Here is a 19,576-nt window from a genome sequence, read left to right as displayed (position 1 = left end):
ACCGATGTGTTCATTTTTTATATTTCAGTGAAATGTTTTCAAAAGGATAAGGCAAAATTAAAGTTGTAGAAAGGACAGATCAAGAGAAGTCTATTGCCATGGTCATTTATAGTTGTTATTATAAAATCCAAAACTATATATATATATATATATGTATGTATGTATAGATATGTATGTGTGTGTGTGTGTGTGTGTGTGTGTGTAGATATCCCATTTCTGGGAATTTAAGAGAAGAAAGGAAAATTTATGATCAGCATACAAGGACTATATATATATGATGTGTTCTTTAACATTTTAGCGAGGTTTTAATATAATCTCAGGAGGATAGAGCAGGATTTTCCTGAAACAAAAGGGAAGACAGAAGAGAAGTCGCACCAGGCGCGCGCGCACACTTGAACGTTTACAAGATAAAACTTGTATACAGTGCTATAATCATGGCTAAGAAAATTATTGTAGTGGGATGAAACTGATGTAGATTGAAACTTCATCATCATGTCCTGCTTAATTAGCCAAATAATGAAAAGAAATGACAATTGATTGTAGCTTTTGAGATTAATTATGATCCTCAATATATAATTGAAGATTGGTAGATGGAAACACAAATCATTGCAGCATGCAGATAATTACGAAGAGAATACAATATGTCTTTGTTAAACATTCCTCGTTTTCTTAACCTGAATTATTTAAAAGCTTAAAATGAGAGAAAACAACTTACCATTCCCATTAAATGTTTTTTTTTTAATGAAATTGAATGAGTAAGGGTTAAAGTACTTGTCAGCCTGTCACGTTTTAAATTGAGATTAATTGCAGCAAAGAAATATACAAAAATATTGATAATATATTTTTTTTATAGAAAAAACACGTTTAACGTACAGTAACTAGTTTCAGGCCGTGGTTTTATTGCTGTAAAAAGACAGGACACAAGTAGCTGTGAAGATAGCAGAAGGGAACAGTCAATCTCATCTGCATGTCATCTGACAGTTCTTCACAAAAACCCATGAAACCGCCGTGTGATGCTATCATTGTCCGAATGAGTGAGTTAAAGAAACAGAGTCGACTATTCTTCCTTTCTCTTCTCTTCTATGTTTGTTTGGAAAGCGGTGTAAAGTGTCGTGCATGCATCCTTCCTTTTTCCCCTCTCCCCTTCCTTCCGCATATTTGCATGCACTCTCTCTCTCTGTCTCTTTCTCTCTCTCTCCTATTTATAAAACAAATAAACACACTTTGTCTCTCTGTCTTTGCCTATCCATACTACTACTACCAGACAAACAAACTTAACTCGTTCGCGGTTACTCCTCCTCCTCCTCCTCTTCCACTCTACTCTACTTACCACGCCCTAACTCTTTGGTTTTGTGTTAATGAAGGTAAATATACTGAAAAGATTATCTCTTGTTTAAAGACTCGGGCTCTTTCTTTTTTCTTTTTGGAATTATTTATAATGTTGTGCATGGAGAGATTAGATTGTCAAGTTTTAATTTTTGTTTCAATTAAATTGTGGGTTTCGGTTAAGAAGGGGTTTTAGGGATCTTCTTGATTTGTTTTTTTGTAAATCATTGGTTGTTTATCAATTAAAAGGGTTGATTTTTATTTTTTGAATAAAAGAAATGGGCACCAAGATTTGCATGAATGCATCGTGTCAAACTACGACGACTCATGAATGGAAGAGTGGTTGGCCTTTGCGATCTGGTGGTCATGCTCTTCTCTGCTACAATTGCGGGTAATCCCCCCCCCTCTTTCTTCTTTTTAATACTGGATTTAATTTCCAATGCTAGCTAATTAAGTAGCTTCTTCAAGGGCAGTTTGGGGATGTGAGGTTTTATTTCTAGTTCATCACTTTGTTGTTTTTGCAAATCGATTCCTTGTTTTTGTGAATTGGGTTTTCACTGGACTAGATTTCTGTCATGTGTTGTGTTTTCGTACTTTTGTTGTAAGAATCGGTGACATTGTGATTATGGTTATTAAGACATCTATAATTAGATAATTAGTACTTGAGCAAAACCAGCTATACCACAGCTACTGCTTGTTATCGTATCATGGAAACTTTTCATCTTTAATTACAGCATATAATTAAGCAGATAATTATGGCTTATAAGCAACCATGCAATTCACCCGCGCGCCCACAGCCACAATGTATTGAATTTTGTTCATGGTGTTAACCAGCTGAGGAAAATTGCTGGCCATCCTAGGAGAACCTATCGAATTTTATCTTTAAGCAGAATGAGCCTAAAGCAATTAACTTGGACCATTGTTTTTTTTTTTTTTTTTTGATAATGCACTTTCTTATGCATTTGGCTGGGAGTGGATGCTCAACTTTAATTTGAGCGAACAATCCATTCTCACATTAACTGCAACTGTAGCAAATTTTAAAATTTGATAGAGATGTTGCCATGTCAGTTGTTTTCAACAGATTTTAGTAGTGCAGATTTGAACCGGCTCATTTGTTACGCTTGTTTTTTTTTCCCCCCCACTGAATTTCTGTAATGCATGGAGCTTTATAACCACCCCTTGCCCGTTTCTGAAAGCATCGTGAAATTATGAGATATCTTATAACTTTCATAAGTCTGCAACAGTTTAACATTTACTCTAGTTGACCTTGTGTGTGCATTACAAGATGCTTACCTTCAACTCAGAAATATCCTGGTTCTAATTCACCATTCCATTTTTGTCATTATGTTTGCTTCCATTGCTTTTCACTATATACTTGCTAATTTGATGTGGGCTCTATCTTTATATTCAACTTAAGATCTGCATATGAGGACTCCCTTTTCTGCGATACTTTCCACACGGAGGAACCTGGATGGAGGGAATGCAATATATGCAGCAAGGTAAGCTAATAATCTAGTAGCCATTACTTTTTCCGAACCCTTCCTTTCAATTTATGCGCCCCCCCCAACAAAAAAAAAAAAGAAGAGAAATAATTGAAATTTGTGTGGCAGCATCTCCACTGTGGATGCATAGCATCAAAGTTTTTACTTGAACTCTTGGATTATGGGGGTGTTGGGTGTGCTAGCTGCGCAAGGAGTTCTCAACTTCATCTGGTAAGATGCATTACTTCTAGCATTTCTAGTTTGTTGTGTGCATCGTGTTTGAATATTAGTTTGAATGGGTTAAACAACTGCTTTTGGTTTTCAACCGTCACTGGTCATTCTGTCAAAAGCATGAGTCATTCATAGAGGCTTATTAGATCACACGCTACACATGTGAAAATAGGTTGCAAGCATTATGGCTTTGAAGACTTTGGTTGTCCTGGTGATTCTCCAGAAATGGTTTCAGGATTGTTGCCTGTTCCTTTTATACAATTTGGTGACAGACATGATTAATGTGTTCTTGTGAAAGAGCTGAATATATATGGAAGCTTATCCTTAAGCATTATAGTTAACCAATTTTGCATGTGCATGCTTGATTTTTATTTTGATGACTTAAAATTGTGGTTGTTGTACATAGGATGATGTATGCTGTTGGCATTTTAAATGATGTGGCTGTAAGACAGTATGCTTTTAATGGCTCTAGTCACATGGTCTTTCATTTGTTTCTTTATTTGCTCATGCAGATGCAAAGTGATGAGATTCCTAATGGATCTATCTTTTTGGCAAGAAATAATGCTGGTGATTCGGAGTCCATTCCTGTTGAAAACACAGTGTCTGGTAATAGCATTGACGAGGGGGGACTTGCTCAGTTGTGCAGGCTTCTAGAGGCTAATGAACCCAGTCTATTGCATCCCTCCAAGAGAGCCAACATTAATGGCGGTCTTGGGCATGTCAGACAAGAAGAGATCATGCATGTAACTGGGGATATTGGCACAGGCTTCTCAAACGTGACTCAACGATCAATTGGATCACTTAAATTTTCCAAACCTGACAATATGAGTTCTTTGTTAGATTTGAGAGATATGCACAGTTCACTTTCTCAGCCATCTTTGAGTATGGCATTGGGAGCTCCATCTGGGACTACAAATTTTGTAACCTTTCCTGATGGGGCTGTTGAAGGAAAGGAACAAAGAAAAACACCTTCTTCCTTTCAGCAGGGACAAATATCTCGACCAATATTGCCTAAACCCTCAAAACCTGGCCTTTCTGTGAGTTCAGAGAATAATAAAGGTGCAGCTTCTGAGCTGCGGATTGCAAGGCCACCTACTGAGGGGCGTGGGAAGAATCAGTTACTTCCTCGGTATTGGCCAAGGATCACTGACCAAGAGCTGCAGCGATTATCGGGAGAGTATCCTTTATTTTAAAGTCTAATTTGTTGGGTAAATTTGCTTCTGTGAGTTGTATTTTTTTCATCATCATTGGATTCAGAATTAGTGGTTTCCTTAAGCATGTTGTCTAAAAGTTTGAAATCCAATATTGTGCCATTGTTTGAGAAGATTCTCAGTGCCAGTGATGCAGGTCGAATTGGTCGATTGGTTCTTCCAAAAGCATGTGCAGAAGTAAGCTAAAATCGTATAGCCTGTGCCCTTTTTCTGTTTTTTTTTTTTGGTTGTGCTTCCCTCTTTGCTTTTGTATTTTTGTAAGATTTAAGCCATTGCAGGCATTTTTTCCTCCTATTTCTCAATCTGAAGGGATTCCTTTAAGGATTCAAGATATAAAAGGGAGAGAATGGACGTTTCAATTCAGATTTTGGCCCAACAACAACAGTAGGATGTATGTGTTGGAGGGTGTAACCCCTTGCATACACTCTATGCAATTAAAAGCGGGTGATACAAGTATGCTCAATTATATTCTTGCTTAAAGTTGATATTAATGCCTTAGTGCTCAACATATTTTGCACATTGAATTGTAAACTGTTATGCTTTAACATAAAGTTTATGCTATTCCTTTCTGGGGATGACTGTGTGCTTGATTTCTAGCCTTGATAAAAGGATGATGTTAATACATAGTTATATAAGATATATATTGCTTAATTCAAATTAAGGCCACCACAATGAGCTGGTTTATATAAAAATCATGTATGCACCAGGAAGGTGGTACAGTTATTTAAATTATTGGAGCACTATTAACTTGTTTTGGCACAACGGGAGATGTTCTCAACTGCATTAGCCTGCTTAAATCTTGTCTAATCTGTATGAAATTCGAATCCTTTCCAACAGAAGTAAAGTGCATTAACGGTACCTCATTTGATCACTGAGTGATCTATTATACTAGTCATATTTTTGGGCTCTTTACTCTAGTGGAAGTAAATATCTTTTGTGTGTCATGTGTTTCTCTTTCTCTCTAATGTTATCTTAGGAATGCTATCTTTTTCCTATCTCAGTAACATTTAGCCGGATAGATCCTGGAGGCAAACTTGTCATGGGATTTCGCAAGTCAACAAACAACGATGAAGATACACAGGTTGAGCCTCATTGGCATTTTCACTTCATTCTGAATCCTTTAACTTTCATATGCGATTTCTCTTTTCTGTTGTGTGGAAAAATTTATGTTTACTTTGTACATGCTTGTTGAATAAATAGGACGTCCAGGCATCTGGTCTTCCCGATGGCACTGCTTCAGGGGAAACTTCCTTTTCTGGTATAGTTGAGACTTTCCTTACAGTAAGTGGTTAATCTGTCCTTTTCAAATCATTAAAGGCGGCAAGGATCCTGACCAAAATGCTCTTTCCAAACGTTTGAAATTAGCTGATGGGGATATTGGCTGGAACAATAGTGAGAACCACAGGTGCAGGATAAATGTGGATCTACTGCAGAAAACAACAGCGCCCACAGAGAAGAAAAGGACTCAAAATATTGGACCTAAAAGTAAGAGGTTACTCATGCATAGTGAAGATGCTATGGAGCTAAGACTAACATGGGAGGAAGCACAGGACTTGCTTCGTCCACCCCCAAGTGTGAAACCAACCATTGTCACTATCGAGGACCATGAATTTGAAGAATATGATGTAAGTTTCTCTTGTTCCATGCTTTTGCTTGCCCATGCATTGCAAATTATGTGCAATGATGCACCAAAGGATTCATAGCATTGAATTTCCAAATTTGACCATTTTTTAAAAATTAATTATTTGATCAAATTTCTGTCTTTTAGGAGCCTCCGGTTTTTGGGAAGAGGACCATATTTACTTGTAGATCATCGGGGTAAGGATTTATACATATGCCTAGCATTACTTTCTGTACTAAGAAAAAGAACTACCGTAATGTGTTGGTTAAAGGATATCTTGGAGTTCTTTCAGCATTTGTCCAATGTACTGGTTGTCTGTTGTCACCATTTTCCTCTAGTCCACTGTACTCAAATTTTGAAAGAGGCTCTGTTAGTTTCTATTAGATAAGGCATGTGGTGATTCCATAGCCCTTGATATGGATGGTGACAAAGTTCTTTATGCCTGCTTGCTCCCTGCTTCTTACTATCTTTAATCAAGGGAAGCGAGAGAGATCTAGCAGCTCTATTCCCAATCTTCATCTGTTTTGAGCATGTAATATACCTCTCTTCCTTTCCCATCCTCACCATCACAACCACTAGTGCAATGAAACATCTATGGTTATGCAGCAAGCTGGAAGGTTGATCACTTGGTGGAATTTTTAATCTGCATGAATTGGCTTGTTCAGGTTCTCAATATTAGTTATTTTAATGTTCCATAGCTGAACCTTCAGGGGACAAGAACAGTGGGCTCAATGTGATAACTGTTTGAAATGGCGAAATCTTCCTGTGGATGCTCTTCTCCCTCCAAAATGGACGTGCTCAGAGAATGTTTGGGATTCAAGCAGGTTGCTCATTTCTTTTTTATTGTTTTTTAGGATATTTCATTTAAAATCATCATGATTGTTATTTGGTTTCGCAATTCATATTTTAATGGTCTACATTCCTAGGTGTAAATGTTCAGCACCCGAAGAGATGACTTCGAAGGATTTGGATAATGTTCTGAGAGTGAGCAAAGGTATGACCAGAATTCTCTGCTTTCTGCATAAGCTTTTATACATTGAGGAGTTTTATGTCTGTTGCTTGATGTTGACAGACTTTAGCTTGCTGTAGACTCTGTTTTTATGCGAGCTAGTAAAGTTTTTGCACATAGTACAATGACTAGATAGCTGAAATTCCATGCTAATGCAGGTTGCTTAAAAAACCAATATATATAATAACATCTTTCATTGTCAAGGAAAACACATGATTTGAAGAGTCGTTGATGGTATTTTTTAGAAAGATTTTCACTTGAAATGTAAGAGTAATAACCTTGTATGTAAATCTGTGATTCAGTCACTGTCTAGTAAAAAACAGTTGAATAATTGTGGTGATTTTTTCATTTTTCTGAAGTGCGTGATTTTTATCCTCTATGAATCTCCGAACATCTCCTTGATTTGAAATTCCACCCCTGCATCTTTGCAAAAGCAGATTTCAAGAAGCGAAGGAATTTAGAAAGTCAGAAGCGGTTCCAAGAGTGGGAGCCTTCTGGCTTGGATGCTCTGGCTACTGTTGCAGTTTTAGGAGACAATCTAGATGATTCGGGTGATCCATCAGTTGGAGCCACCACAAAGCATCCCCGGCACCGCCTTGGTTGCACTTGCATAGTTTGCATTCAGCCACCAAGTGGGAAAGGCAAGCACAAGCCCACATGCACGTGTAATGTGTGCATGACTGTAAAGCGACGTTTTAAAACCCTCATGCTGCGCAAGAAGAAACGCCAATCAGAACGCGAAACCGAAATCTCGCAGAAGGACAACATGAATCATAAGGAGGAATCAGAAACGAACGGCACAACGAGTCATGAAGTGTTGCATATAAATAATCCAGACACTGAAGGAAATCAAAGCCAAAGAAGGCAAATAGAGAAGCCAGAAACTAGTGCTGGGCAAATAGACCTAAATTGTCACCCCAATAGGGAGGACATGTCCCTGGAAATACCAGGATTGAGCACGATGAACCTCGTTGACACCGCCAACTCACCGTTGGATAATTATATTAAGCAAAATGGGCTTTCAAGCTTCGTGTGGGACCACCAGGGAGGGCCAGCTCAACAAAGTGGAGATAGCCTGAGGCGCCTATCTGATGAAGCATTTCTTGCATCAATAGGCTGGACTCACGAGAGCAGACGCGATTGAGGCTACTGTTTACTCATTTTATATATCGGCTTGGTAGTTCATGAAGAGTTAGGTTTAGATGATTCAATTTAAAGCAGAGGGTTTGACCTGATTAAATGCTCACATTGGAGAGATCACCCAAGATGTTAAGCCCTTAACAATTCAAAGAACCCAAAAGAGAGCACTTGGGTTAATCAACCTTCGGTTAATGTCAGGTAAAATCGTGCCATTTCAACACAATTCTTTGCACCCCATTCATGATCTCAAACTGTCTACTCGCAGTTGCAATTCACCATATATTTTTTCTTGCCGACCTTCTCATTTAATTTTTGCTTGAAATCCAACACTCAATTCGGTATAATTTCAATTTTGTCTGCCATTTTAAATCCAAAAGGTTTGTTCATCTTGCAAGGGGCTGAGCTTGGATGCATGCATGCATGCAAGCCCCACAATATTATTTCTCACAAATTCACAATTGAGGAACATGATTTGATCAATTCTCATGATTTGATTAGAAAAGGCTGCCAGATGTTATTACAATGCTATTGTTACGCTAATCTCCATTGATAATATTTTGCAGCACACGTATTCCTTGTACGCGGTTCAGTATCCGGGATACAAATGTGGAGGCAAGCCTGGTTTTGCATGTGCAAGCGGTGGTCTTCTGCAATGGCAAGGTCGATGCTGTGCTGATTATTTCGATTTTATCACCCCAGATATAAGTATGTTAATTTGAAATTTTTTTAAAAGATTTTTTTATAATTAATTTTTAATTTTTTTTTATTTAATATTGAGTTGATTGAGAATTAGACTTTATAATTTATTTTGATTTATTTTATATAAAATTATTATAGTCTCATAATCTATATCATAAATTTAACATGTTAACCCGAGTTATCTAATAATTAATTAAATATATTATTATTTAAATATTAAAAAAATATATCATTTTAAAATTTTATTTAATCAAATTTTATTTTTATATAATATATGAGTTGTTTTTGGATTATTAATGTCAACCCGATTATGTCAATAAATTTTTATATAATTTAATTTTTTATTAAAAAAATATTAACAATATTTACATATTTTTTTTACATTAATTTTTTTGACTTGATACATCAACCATATAGTTTGATAGCTAAGGCACTCTCTTGTACGTGGCATTCCATGAACAGGTCACATGACATTCATCATAATAGCTAACTCCCTTTAGGCTACCCAACAAGTGGCACATGACATTAGCAGAGATTTTATCTAATAATTAAAAATTTTAGGGTTAAATTAGGTTTTTTAATATTTTTATATAATTATTTTTTGAATACTTCGAGAGTAACTACCAATAGTTACTCCACGAGTTTATTTTGAGAAGATAGATAATTATAACAAAGATAAAAATGAAAATTACATTTGATCTTAACAAGAATGATAAAATATATTTTCACATAAACTCAAAAATTATTTTTTAATTTTTTCTCACGTTGGTCTCTCCTCTTTAATTATGTCTATCCCTATCATATATATATAAAGTAATTATTGATAATTATTTCTAAAATACTCTAAGACTTCTCTTAATTTTTACATTATTCTTTTTATAATATGATATATTATTATGTGTCTTGGTTGACATTATTTCTCTAGCCAGCTAAATTTTAAGAAATTTGACCTAAAATAAAACGCAAATGGAAGTTTAATTTGTTCATAGTACTATATATGTACACACAAAACGTGCATGTTTCTTTAAATGATGTAAGAATTTCTTTTAAATTTTGTTATCTTATTTATAAACTATATATATAATCAAAATCGAAGTCTTCTCCTTTTTTTGGATAAAATGAAAATCTATTTTTATGATTTCTTCATCTTCTTCTTCGTGTTTCCGTGTTTAACGATCATTTGTTTGATCAATTTTTCACCAACTTTGGCGTTTAAAGTGCACGCATTCGGATGCACAGTCATGTGATTAATGGATGAGATGATATCTAGGTTTTGTGCACCACAGAACTCCTAGTCATAATTTGAAATACGAGCTGAAGTTCCACAGCCACAAATTAACCAGACAGCGGTGGCGGATGGTAATAATGATGCGTGTCCTGGAAAACATTGTTCCTCGTGTATCTTGCTGGTCCTCATGTTTCTATGGAAGCCAGATCCAACTTCTCCATTTCTTGATCAGATGTTGATGGTCCATCTTTTCAAGCTCATGAATCATGTGCTGGTTCATCGTGCCTCCAAAGTATTCATTAAAAATATATAAGCTCCTGAGTAATGGAGACCAGCGCACAAATGTTATGTTGCTATAGTAAAGAAAGCAAGGATATCAACCACGACCTATTATACAAATATATAGAACACAAACAAGGCAAGCAGAGAGAAATGATGCTGAGAGTACGAACTGGAAATCTTTCTAATAAATTCAAGTTTAAAGAGCTCAAAACCCTCAGTGCTAAATTTTTTTTGGATCTGGATAGGTTTTGAATTCAACAATCTTATTTTTTTGCCCTTCATGGCCTTAAATAACTCGCTTGAGCCTTATATTCTTTCAAATTTTAGAAATTTGAGAAAACTTTGTGTTAACTTCTCAAATATTCACAATTAGTTTTTTTATCAATATTTTTTTTATTCTGTTTTTTTTTAATCTTAAGAGGGGTATTTATAGGATTTGGGAGGTCTTGAATCTATTTCTAACCTTCTAATCTTGAGAAAGATATTATAAACTCTTGATAAGAACCTATTAAGAAGCCATATAAAAACTAAATTATTTTTTGTCTAATGATTGCATTGTTAAAGCTAACTAAATTGTCTATTTTGAAGTTATCATCACTTGAAATTACCTGAATTTGATAAAAAAAAAAGTGTATAACTTTCATTTGAATCCAACATTGATTAATTTAGAAGTATGTAACTTTGCATTCACGCGTTTGAAATTGTCAACTGGATGAGCTGAAATTGTTAAAATAAAGATGCAAGCTGACGAATGATGTGTTATTTACTTTCTTTTCATTAAGTCTGGACAACATGTTATTTAGGGTTTTTAATTCGAGATTTGAAAAATTTTGATTGAGTCCCTGCTATTTTCATTGCTTTTAATTATATTAGTAATTGCCTATATATTTTTAATTTCATATAATTTCACCCTTGTTAAACTCAATTATCAGCTCCAAAGTTGATCGTTATTTTCATTTTAGTTATTGGTTCTAAATTTATGTATTTCGACCCTCAATTGACCAACAAACTTTAAACTTTTGTAATTTGACCTGTGGTTTGGTCAATTCCAGCCTTTACATTCACGTGTCTTACTGGTATATTTTTATGATTTTCTTTCAGTATTTTTTTGATTTTTTGCATTTTCTCTTTGCTTTTATTTTTTTTCTGAATTTTTTGGTATATGTGGGGCTCCAAAATAGGTAACAATAATATTCAACACTCTTAAATTATATTCTTATTTTTCACGGGGGGTTATAAGCTCAAACTATCGTAATCCATTAAAAATTTTAATGAACTAGTTAAATAAAAATTCTAAACACGAATACTACTTTATGTTTCTTTTCTCAACAATATAAAAGTTGCTAGAGTTTATTACATTAACTACTAATGTTCTGGAAAACATCTATTGATAATATTTTGCAGCATACACAGTCCTTGTACTCGCTTCAGTATCCGGGATACACTTGTGGAGGCAAGCGTGGTTTTGCAAGTGCAGACAGTGGTTTCGCAAGAGCCATGCTGTCTTCTGCAATGGTAAGGTCGATGCTGGATTGACTAGGTGGTAAACTCCAAGTAAACGCTTGAAGAAGTCTAGCAAATAGCATGGTAGTCATTGAAGTCCCAAGTGTCACACCTATGCACCCACGTTTTCCTGTGGAAAAAGAAATGAATCGCAGATTATTCTCAGTCAGCACCACCTTCTCCATTTCATCGAGGTGGCGCTCTGGCTTGAACTTGAGCGGCTCATCCCATACTTTAGGGTTTCTGCCCAGTCCTAGACGGCTAAGCAGAACATAGGAACCTTTCGGGATCAAGTAGTTGGCAACTGTTGTATCGGCGGCCGACACATGAGGAACGTTAAATGGTGCAACAGGGTGAAGCCTGAATGCTTCTCTAGCACATGCCTTCACGTAATTGAGATGCGCAAAGTCTGATTCTTGGACAAGTCTCTCCTTTCCAACCACTCTATCCAGTTCTTCAGTAGCCTTTTCGAGTATCTCAGGTTGGTTTAGCATCTCTGCGAATGCCCATTCACAAGCATTTGATGGATTGTCCACTGCTGCAACCAATATTTCCTGCAAGTGTCATCATGTTGAAAATCATTACTATGATACACAGTAGTGAAACTTGATTATTACAATTTTTTTATTTTTTAAGGAAAGAGATGCAAACTTGAGACTTTCAAAGGAAAGGTCACGAGTGCCAGTTAAGCTATAACTAGCTCCTCACTGGTATAATCAATTAAGTCTTTTTTTCTCTAAGCAATTGTGTGCCTGGCTTGTTAATTAACATTAAAGACATAAATATGCATTTCCATGTGGAATTCAAAATGTAAATGCATATAAAACTTACTGTAATTTGAGCTTTTATCTCATCTTTTGACAACAGGGGATTGCCATTAGGATCTTTTAGGGTAATTAAAATATCAAGCAAGTCCTCCGTATCCTTCTTTGCACCATCCTTCCATTGTTGAACCCTCTCATGAATTATGGGATCATGGTATTTATTGATGATCCTATGATTCTCCATCACCACCTTCTCATGCCCATCTAAGTCAAGCCCTATCAAAGATGGCAAAAAATCCGAGATGCAAAATGCATATATATGATTAAGGCAACTGAAAAGTGCATCCACATGCTCCTCTTCCTCAAAACCAGGTCCACCATCTTTCATTCCCTCCCCAAAAAACCTCTTATTGAACAGCATCTTCCTAGTCACATTTGCACAATAGTGTTGGGCAGCAGTTCTCAAATTCACAATGCCACCTTGATGCAGAGACTTCTTGCACTGGTTATACACGTAATGAACAAGGTGATCAGCTTCTTCAACTCTTTTGCTATAAAGCCACTGATGTTGTTTAGGAGAAAGTACGTGAGTCATAAGAACTTTCTTCATTTTATTCCATTGGTCTCCAGAGGGAGAGAGAGCTGTTGTTAAGTACCCTCTCGAGATGAGATCTGTGGCCATGGTACGAGGTCTAGATGCAAAGGTATTATCTTGTGCTTTTAAGAATTCACTAGCAATATCAGGACAAATGACAGGAATCACATGAACATTTCCTAAACGGATACAAGCTATTTCAGTGTTCATTTCTTTCATGAGATTGTGTATCCATCGGTACACTGGCTTGTTTCGGAGCATGGTAGGGAGGCATCCAACAATAGGCCATGGTTTTGGACCGGGAGGCAAAGGGTGTTTCTTGACATTCTTATGGGATTGGATGAAGGAAAACAGTATGATTGCTAAGACAAGAAGTGAAGCTGGGAGGCTTGATAGGGTTGTGAAGGAAGTTGCTGCAAGATATTCCATGATCAAACAACTCGATCTACTACTGTTCTTGACATGCATGGTGTTCCTTGTGCTTTATATAACAAAAGATTTTCAAAAGGGAGAGTCGTGATAAACACCAGATTGCCCCCACGCACTATAAATGTGTGATTAATCTTTAAAGTTCTGTTCTCTACATGTCTTTGAAAAGGGAGAGTCCTGATCGACTATGTAATCTACCTGTCATTGTCTATGTCTTTCCTTGATGTTACAATTGTCCAATGAGGAGGTTTAATCCACCTCGTTTTGAAAATTCTCATAGGATCATCCAATGCACAACTCATGATAAATATGGTAAAATGAGAAATAATATGGTTTATTTAAATTTAGTCATGTTCACACAAATATTAAAAGATTTTAGTAAGTAATATAAAAATTTTAATCATATTTTTTTTATTAATAAAAAAATTGAAAATCTAAGTAAAATCCCCATATACTCTTTCACAAATATCCGATAATTTTGATAATTTTATGAATTCCTATCAAATAAACAGTAAATCATATTGCACTTAGATAAGAAATTTTTTTTTAATACAAACTTAATTTTAGAATGTTATTTATTCTTGTATATTTTTGTAGTATATATATTTTATTTAGATGTGTATTTGTTTTATTGTTTTTTCTCATACAAATTTGTTGTATGAATTTATGATTTGTACATGTTAGAGCTTGTTTTAGGTTTTGTAAAATTATATTTGTTTGTAAATTGATGAAACTTATGTTGAATTTTTGATTGAGGTATTTTGTGATAAAATAAATAATGACTTATTTAATAAGTTCATTTTATTTTTTGTTAATTTCATTGTCGAGTTGAATTTTTTGATAAATATATAAGAATTTGAATTTATATACATAATTAATAATGAATTAAGAATATTATTAAAATAGATTGAATAAATTTAAACTAAATCAATATTTTTTATAAATTTGATATAATAGATTATAAATGATGAATTATTATAATAAATTCAGGATTTTATTAATTATGCTAAATATTTACCTCTCTAATTTTTATTACACTTCTTCACAGTTTTTTTCTTCTTCACAGTTTTTTTTAATGTTTAAATAACTTAATTAACCTCATCTCGTTTCCCTTTCTCTCTCCCTCTCTTCTAAGTTCATGAATTTTAAATACAAGTGTTAAAATTCTAACTCTTTTCATCCTTGATAAGATTTTATCTAATTTTTTTTTGTTTAATGAGAATTTTAATTTTTTTAAATAAAAAAACCAAGTTTAACATCAACAGTTGCTAGATTAAGTTCCAATCATCGATTATAGTTCATAGGTTAATGGGCTATCAACCATAAAAAAGCCTATTGTTCTAAGAAAAAATATGAAATCTATCAAGTCTAATAAATATTGAAAAAAAAAGAGTTAATTCTAAAATTTCATGTTTTAACATGGATACTTAATTACTTATTAAATTTAATTTCAAATCAGTTCATGTTTTTACTGCTCTAATTCTAATTCTTCAAATGTGAGTGATTATGTTTTGATGTTCATATATAAAGTTTAATTAATAGAGTTTTGCTTCGACTTAAGGATGAAGTAATGTTTTTTTACATGATCTTTTTATTAAAATTTATTTATATTTCTCAAAAATATTTTCTCAACAACGGTTTGAATATAAAGTTGATAAGGCACAATATTTTAATTTGTGAATGGAGGTCTCAATAAAATAATAAAAACATTAATCAATCCAATTTATATATGAAAGTATTTATAATATTAAAATTATTGTTCTAAGTTTCCAGTAGGCTCCCATACTGTGAGAGTATAATTAATGACTAATTTTTATGTAATAGCTAAAATTTTTAAGTGAAATTCAGAATATAATTTATATTATTCTCTAATATATTTTTTTAAGTAAAATTCCATGTGAAATTTTATTTATTTAAAATATGATTTATATTATAAAATTAAAATTTATATTAATTAATTTTAATTAGAAGAGATAATTAATGAAAGTAATAAGATTCAAACTCTAATACCATGTCAAAAAACCAGTTCAATTCAATAACTTAAATTTATAAATGAAGCTCTAATACATGATTTACTAACAAAAAAATGAAAATACAAACAAAAACACCGATATAATTTTTCTATCTGTATATTGTGATAACCTATACTAATAGAATTTTCCATCCATGTATCTATTAGCAAGCAGTGACAAAAAAATTCCTCAGTGAGAGAATTGCATTGGAAAAATAAAAATAAAAAGCTAAACTATACGATGACTTGTAATTTTTATAGATGGCATTACTGATGAAATTAACTCGACGGTAAAGTATATTCATAAATATGCCGCCGAAAAAATTTTCTTTGTATATAATGAGAGAATTATAGTAGGATTCAAAAAGTAAATTATACGGTGACATGACTAACCTGATGGTAAAGTACATTCGTAAATATAGCTAACCTAATGATCATTTGTTTGATCAATTTTTCACCAGTTTTAACGTTTAAAATGCATGCATTCTAATGCATACTCATGTGATTGATGGATGAGATGATATCTAGGTTTTGTGCATAACAGAACTCCAAGTCATTTGAAATAGAAGCTAAAGTTCCACAGACACAAATTAATTAGATAACAGTGGCGAAATGTGATAATGATATTGTAATAACACCACTCTCCAATGGATTAGCAACGTGTCTCTGTACCACAATAACACCACTTTTTAAGGGATTGACTTAGTCTCTCTAGTACAGTAGCACCATTCTTATTGATTTCTTCTTACCCTCTTAGAAATTTTCTAAGTATAGGTTATCCTCCCATGAGTTCCATCTAGCTACTTAGAAATTTTCTAAGTATGAGTTCCACCCTTACTGTGTTTCTTCATTGTTATAAAATCTATACAATATTAAAAAAAAAGGGTCAAATTATTGTAGATTTAAAAAAAAAATGCTTAAATAACCTTAGAATTTTTAGCCATATGCAAAAAAAAAATTATTTTATTTTATTTTTATTGTTTTAGGCTTTGTTTGGCAAAAATCTATTTTTCTTTGTAATAAAATTACAAAAAAAAATAAGCTTAAAAGGTGTTTCTCAAATACACCTTTAAACCCAAAAACCCTTTAGTAAAAATTATGGCAAACCAAACAGGGTATTAAACCCTTTGACTCAACCCGACCAAATTGACCTGACTAGGTTGACCTGAAATGTTTGGTTTAATCATAAATTGAATGAAAAAATCTAGTTTTACTCTAAAAAAATAAAAAAATTAAAGAAAAAAATAGATTGACCACCCAAAAAACTAAAAAAAAACTAAAAAATTCTTGAACACAAAGAATGAAACGCACAAAAAAGATGAAGAACACTAAGAACTTCAATAACACCAAACATGAACCCACCAATATGAGTTCCAAAATAAACCAGATTCGATTTAAACAAAGGCTTATACAAGTTAGAAATTATGTAAGGATCAATAATCTAATATCTATTCACATTAATTATCACTAAAACATCCCGATTTTTATCAAAATGAGCTTAAGTTTAAAACCAAAATACTAGAATTAAAACTTATAAAAACATTTTGTTGATGCAAATTGTCATAACTCAATTTTAGGTTATTTCTCAATTTTTGACCCGTGTTTTGATAAATTTTTAGAAAAAAAAAAGAAGAGAAAAACAATGAAAATCCAAAAAAAATATATTTTTACCTCGTTTTTAGCATTTTCAGCATCATCTAAAAAAAAATTTAAATTTTCAAAGATATTTGGAACGCGTTCAACTTTTAACGTGTTATTTTTAAAATCATTGATTTTTCTCATTGAGCCGATGTTGATATTGCTTGTTTTCAAAAATACAAAAAAATAAGAAAAATCGAAATTTACAAAAAGTAGAGGGACCAATTTTGTGATCCAAGCAACATTTTACCTATAAATAGCAGCGTTCAACACACACAAAAGAGGGACATTTTTGCAATAAAGAGGGGTAATTTGGTAATAAAGGGAAACCAAGACAAAAAACCCTAAAAACCTTAACTTCTTCTTCTCCCTCAGGAGAACTGACTGCCAACTCCCCTTTTTTGTTTTCAATTTTCTCCTCTCTTCATCGGCCGCCCCTTCCCTGTTTTCAATTTTTCTCTCTTTTCCCGTCTGACCTTTCCTCTCCCAGCCTCTTCTCTCACCGCCGAACACATCGGCACCACCTTCAACCAACCACTAGCTCCCTCTGCCCAACGCCACTCCATTTTCTTTTCAACCCACAGTCGATAGACCCAGCTCTCCCTCATCTGGCCGACAGCAACAGCATCCCCAACGGACCCAGATCGGTTCGTCGCTCCTTCTTCCTCTGCCCAGTAGCCACGCACCAGGTCTTCTCTCAACCATCGAAGGCACCGCCTTCTAGCCCGCGGTCGATAGATCTTCTCTCTTCAACCGGCCACAGGCCACGGTCTCCCTCATTAGCACAGACACGACCAAAGTGATTAGTACTTAAAAGTGCATTTTTATCATGGTTTTATATCATCATTTTGCACTTGAAGTATCAATAACTCCTTAACTAAAATATATTTTATAATAATATATCTAATAATATAAGATACCTATAATTTATGGTAAATATCTATTTTTAATGCAGGCCTATCACATAAATGAAAGGATTGATTGATGACTTGAAGAACTTAAATTGCATGGATAAAGAGATGGTCAAACTTAGAGAAGAGATGTCGGTGCAATCCAAACCGGAACACTGTTCGGTAAATGGGTCATATCTGGAGCTATATATCTCAGATTTAGGTCCAATTTATATGGATGGAAAGGTAAGACATAGGCCTACAACTTTCATATGGAGCCCAAGATCTAAAAAGGCCATTATCAAGTCCAAATTGTAGCAACAACAAAGAAGCCCGAATCTGTCTTCCAGCCCGAGCACTGTTCGGTATTTTGGCCATATCTGGAGTTCTAGAAGTCCAAATGAGCTGAAGTTTTTACACAAGAAAGCTGAGACAATTGCCTACAACTTTCATGTTTGCAACTGGCTCCAGTTTTGACGTTATCAATGACGTTTTGGGCAGACAAGAGAAGATAAGGATTGTCACCAAGTCAAAAGTTGGTCACCCACTTATCAATTAGTCATCAAATCAATAGTTCCTAATTTTGGCCTATAAAAGGAGGCATTTGCCATGCATTTAGGCATCTTGGTTTCCAGATCAAGATCATGCTCTTCCTTTCTCTCTTTGTATTTTTTATGCTTTGTTTTCATTAATATTAAGTTTATGCCTTTCATTTCCTTTCCTTTACTTAGTTAACTTTTATGTTCTTATTTTGTTTATCTATTTTGCTTTCTTTCATTATGTCTAGCTAAGTTAATTATGTCAAGGTGAAAAGGTTACACTAATGGTGTAAGAATAAGTATAATGTAAACTTAATATGGACTTTAATGTTTGATACTAACATGTTTTATATTTGTTATCTTGTTCACTCTTTAATACTTTGCTTGTTAAATGACTAATCTTGATTTATGTTGTATAACACTTGGTACAACAAATGCTTGGCACTTTCATAGCCCATAATGTATGGTATAACCGACACCTGAGCTATGAAAGGAACTTGATTTATTGTTAACATAAGTTATAATCATGAATGCTTGACGAGATTTACAAGTATTAGCATTAATTGAATAAGATGACTAATGTAATCATGTTAACAATATATAATCTGATTGGAACCTCCTTTGTGTGTGGTTTCCAATTCAATAATAAGAGTTTATACTATACTTGTTTGATATACCATTAGTGGAACCTCTAACCTTGACATTTGTTATTATCATTGTTTAATCGTTACATTAATATTCCATCTCAAAGTTCTCATCTTCTTCTTCTTCTTCTCCTTCTTTTTCTTTATTATTATTATTATTATTATTATTATTATTATTATTATTAGTACTACTACTACTACTACTACTACTACTACTACTACTACTACTACTACTACTACTACTACTACTACTACTACTACTACTACTACTACTACTACTACTACTACTACTACTACTACTACTACTACTACTACTACTACTACTACTACTACTA

The 19,576-nt window shown here is 33.8% G+C and overlaps 2 protein-coding genes across 2 annotated transcripts; one reads left to right on the top strand and one right to left on the bottom strand.

Moving 5' to 3' along the window:
* Nucleotides 1-939: 939 nt before the first annotated feature.
* On the top strand, nucleotides 940-8,713 carry LOC105123233 (B3 domain-containing transcription repressor VAL1). The gene is made up of 15 exons (XM_011022745.1): nucleotides 940-1,364; nucleotides 1,603-1,717; nucleotides 2,744-2,825; nucleotides 2,937-3,038; nucleotides 3,551-4,215; nucleotides 4,330-4,426; nucleotides 4,528-4,702; nucleotides 5,251-5,330; nucleotides 5,450-5,507; nucleotides 5,615-5,874; nucleotides 6,018-6,067; nucleotides 6,581-6,694; nucleotides 6,797-6,864; nucleotides 7,317-8,217; nucleotides 8,583-8,713. The coding sequence occupies exons 1-14, from the start codon at nucleotides 968-970 to the stop codon at nucleotides 8,021-8,023; spliced, it is 2,970 nt and encodes a 989-aa protein (XP_011021047.1). The 5' UTR covers nucleotides 940-967; the 3' UTR covers nucleotides 8,024-8,217; nucleotides 8,583-8,713.
* A 2,749-nt stretch (nucleotides 8,714-11,462) lies between these two features.
* On the bottom strand, nucleotides 11,463-13,824 carry LOC105123232 (isoleucine N-monooxygenase 2-like). The gene is made up of 2 exons (XM_011022743.1): nucleotides 12,563-13,824; nucleotides 11,463-12,285 (listed from the first exon to the last, which is right to left on the bottom strand). The coding sequence occupies exons 1-2, from the start codon at nucleotides 13,556-13,558 to the stop codon at nucleotides 11,656-11,658; spliced, it is 1,626 nt and encodes a 541-aa protein (XP_011021045.1). The 5' UTR covers nucleotides 13,559-13,824; the 3' UTR covers nucleotides 11,463-11,655.
* Nucleotides 13,825-19,576: the final 5,752 nt, after the last annotated feature.

This window comes from Populus euphratica, unplaced genomic scaffold (genome assembly GCF_000495115.2).
Source record: "Populus euphratica unplaced genomic scaffold, PopEup_1.0 scaffold10.1, whole genome shotgun sequence".
NCBI classification, from domain to species: Eukaryota; Viridiplantae; Streptophyta; class Magnoliopsida; order Malpighiales; family Salicaceae; genus Populus; species Populus euphratica.
The sequence above is the reverse complement of the archived record's forward strand: the minus strand, read 5'-3'. Positions and strand labels throughout refer to the sequence as shown.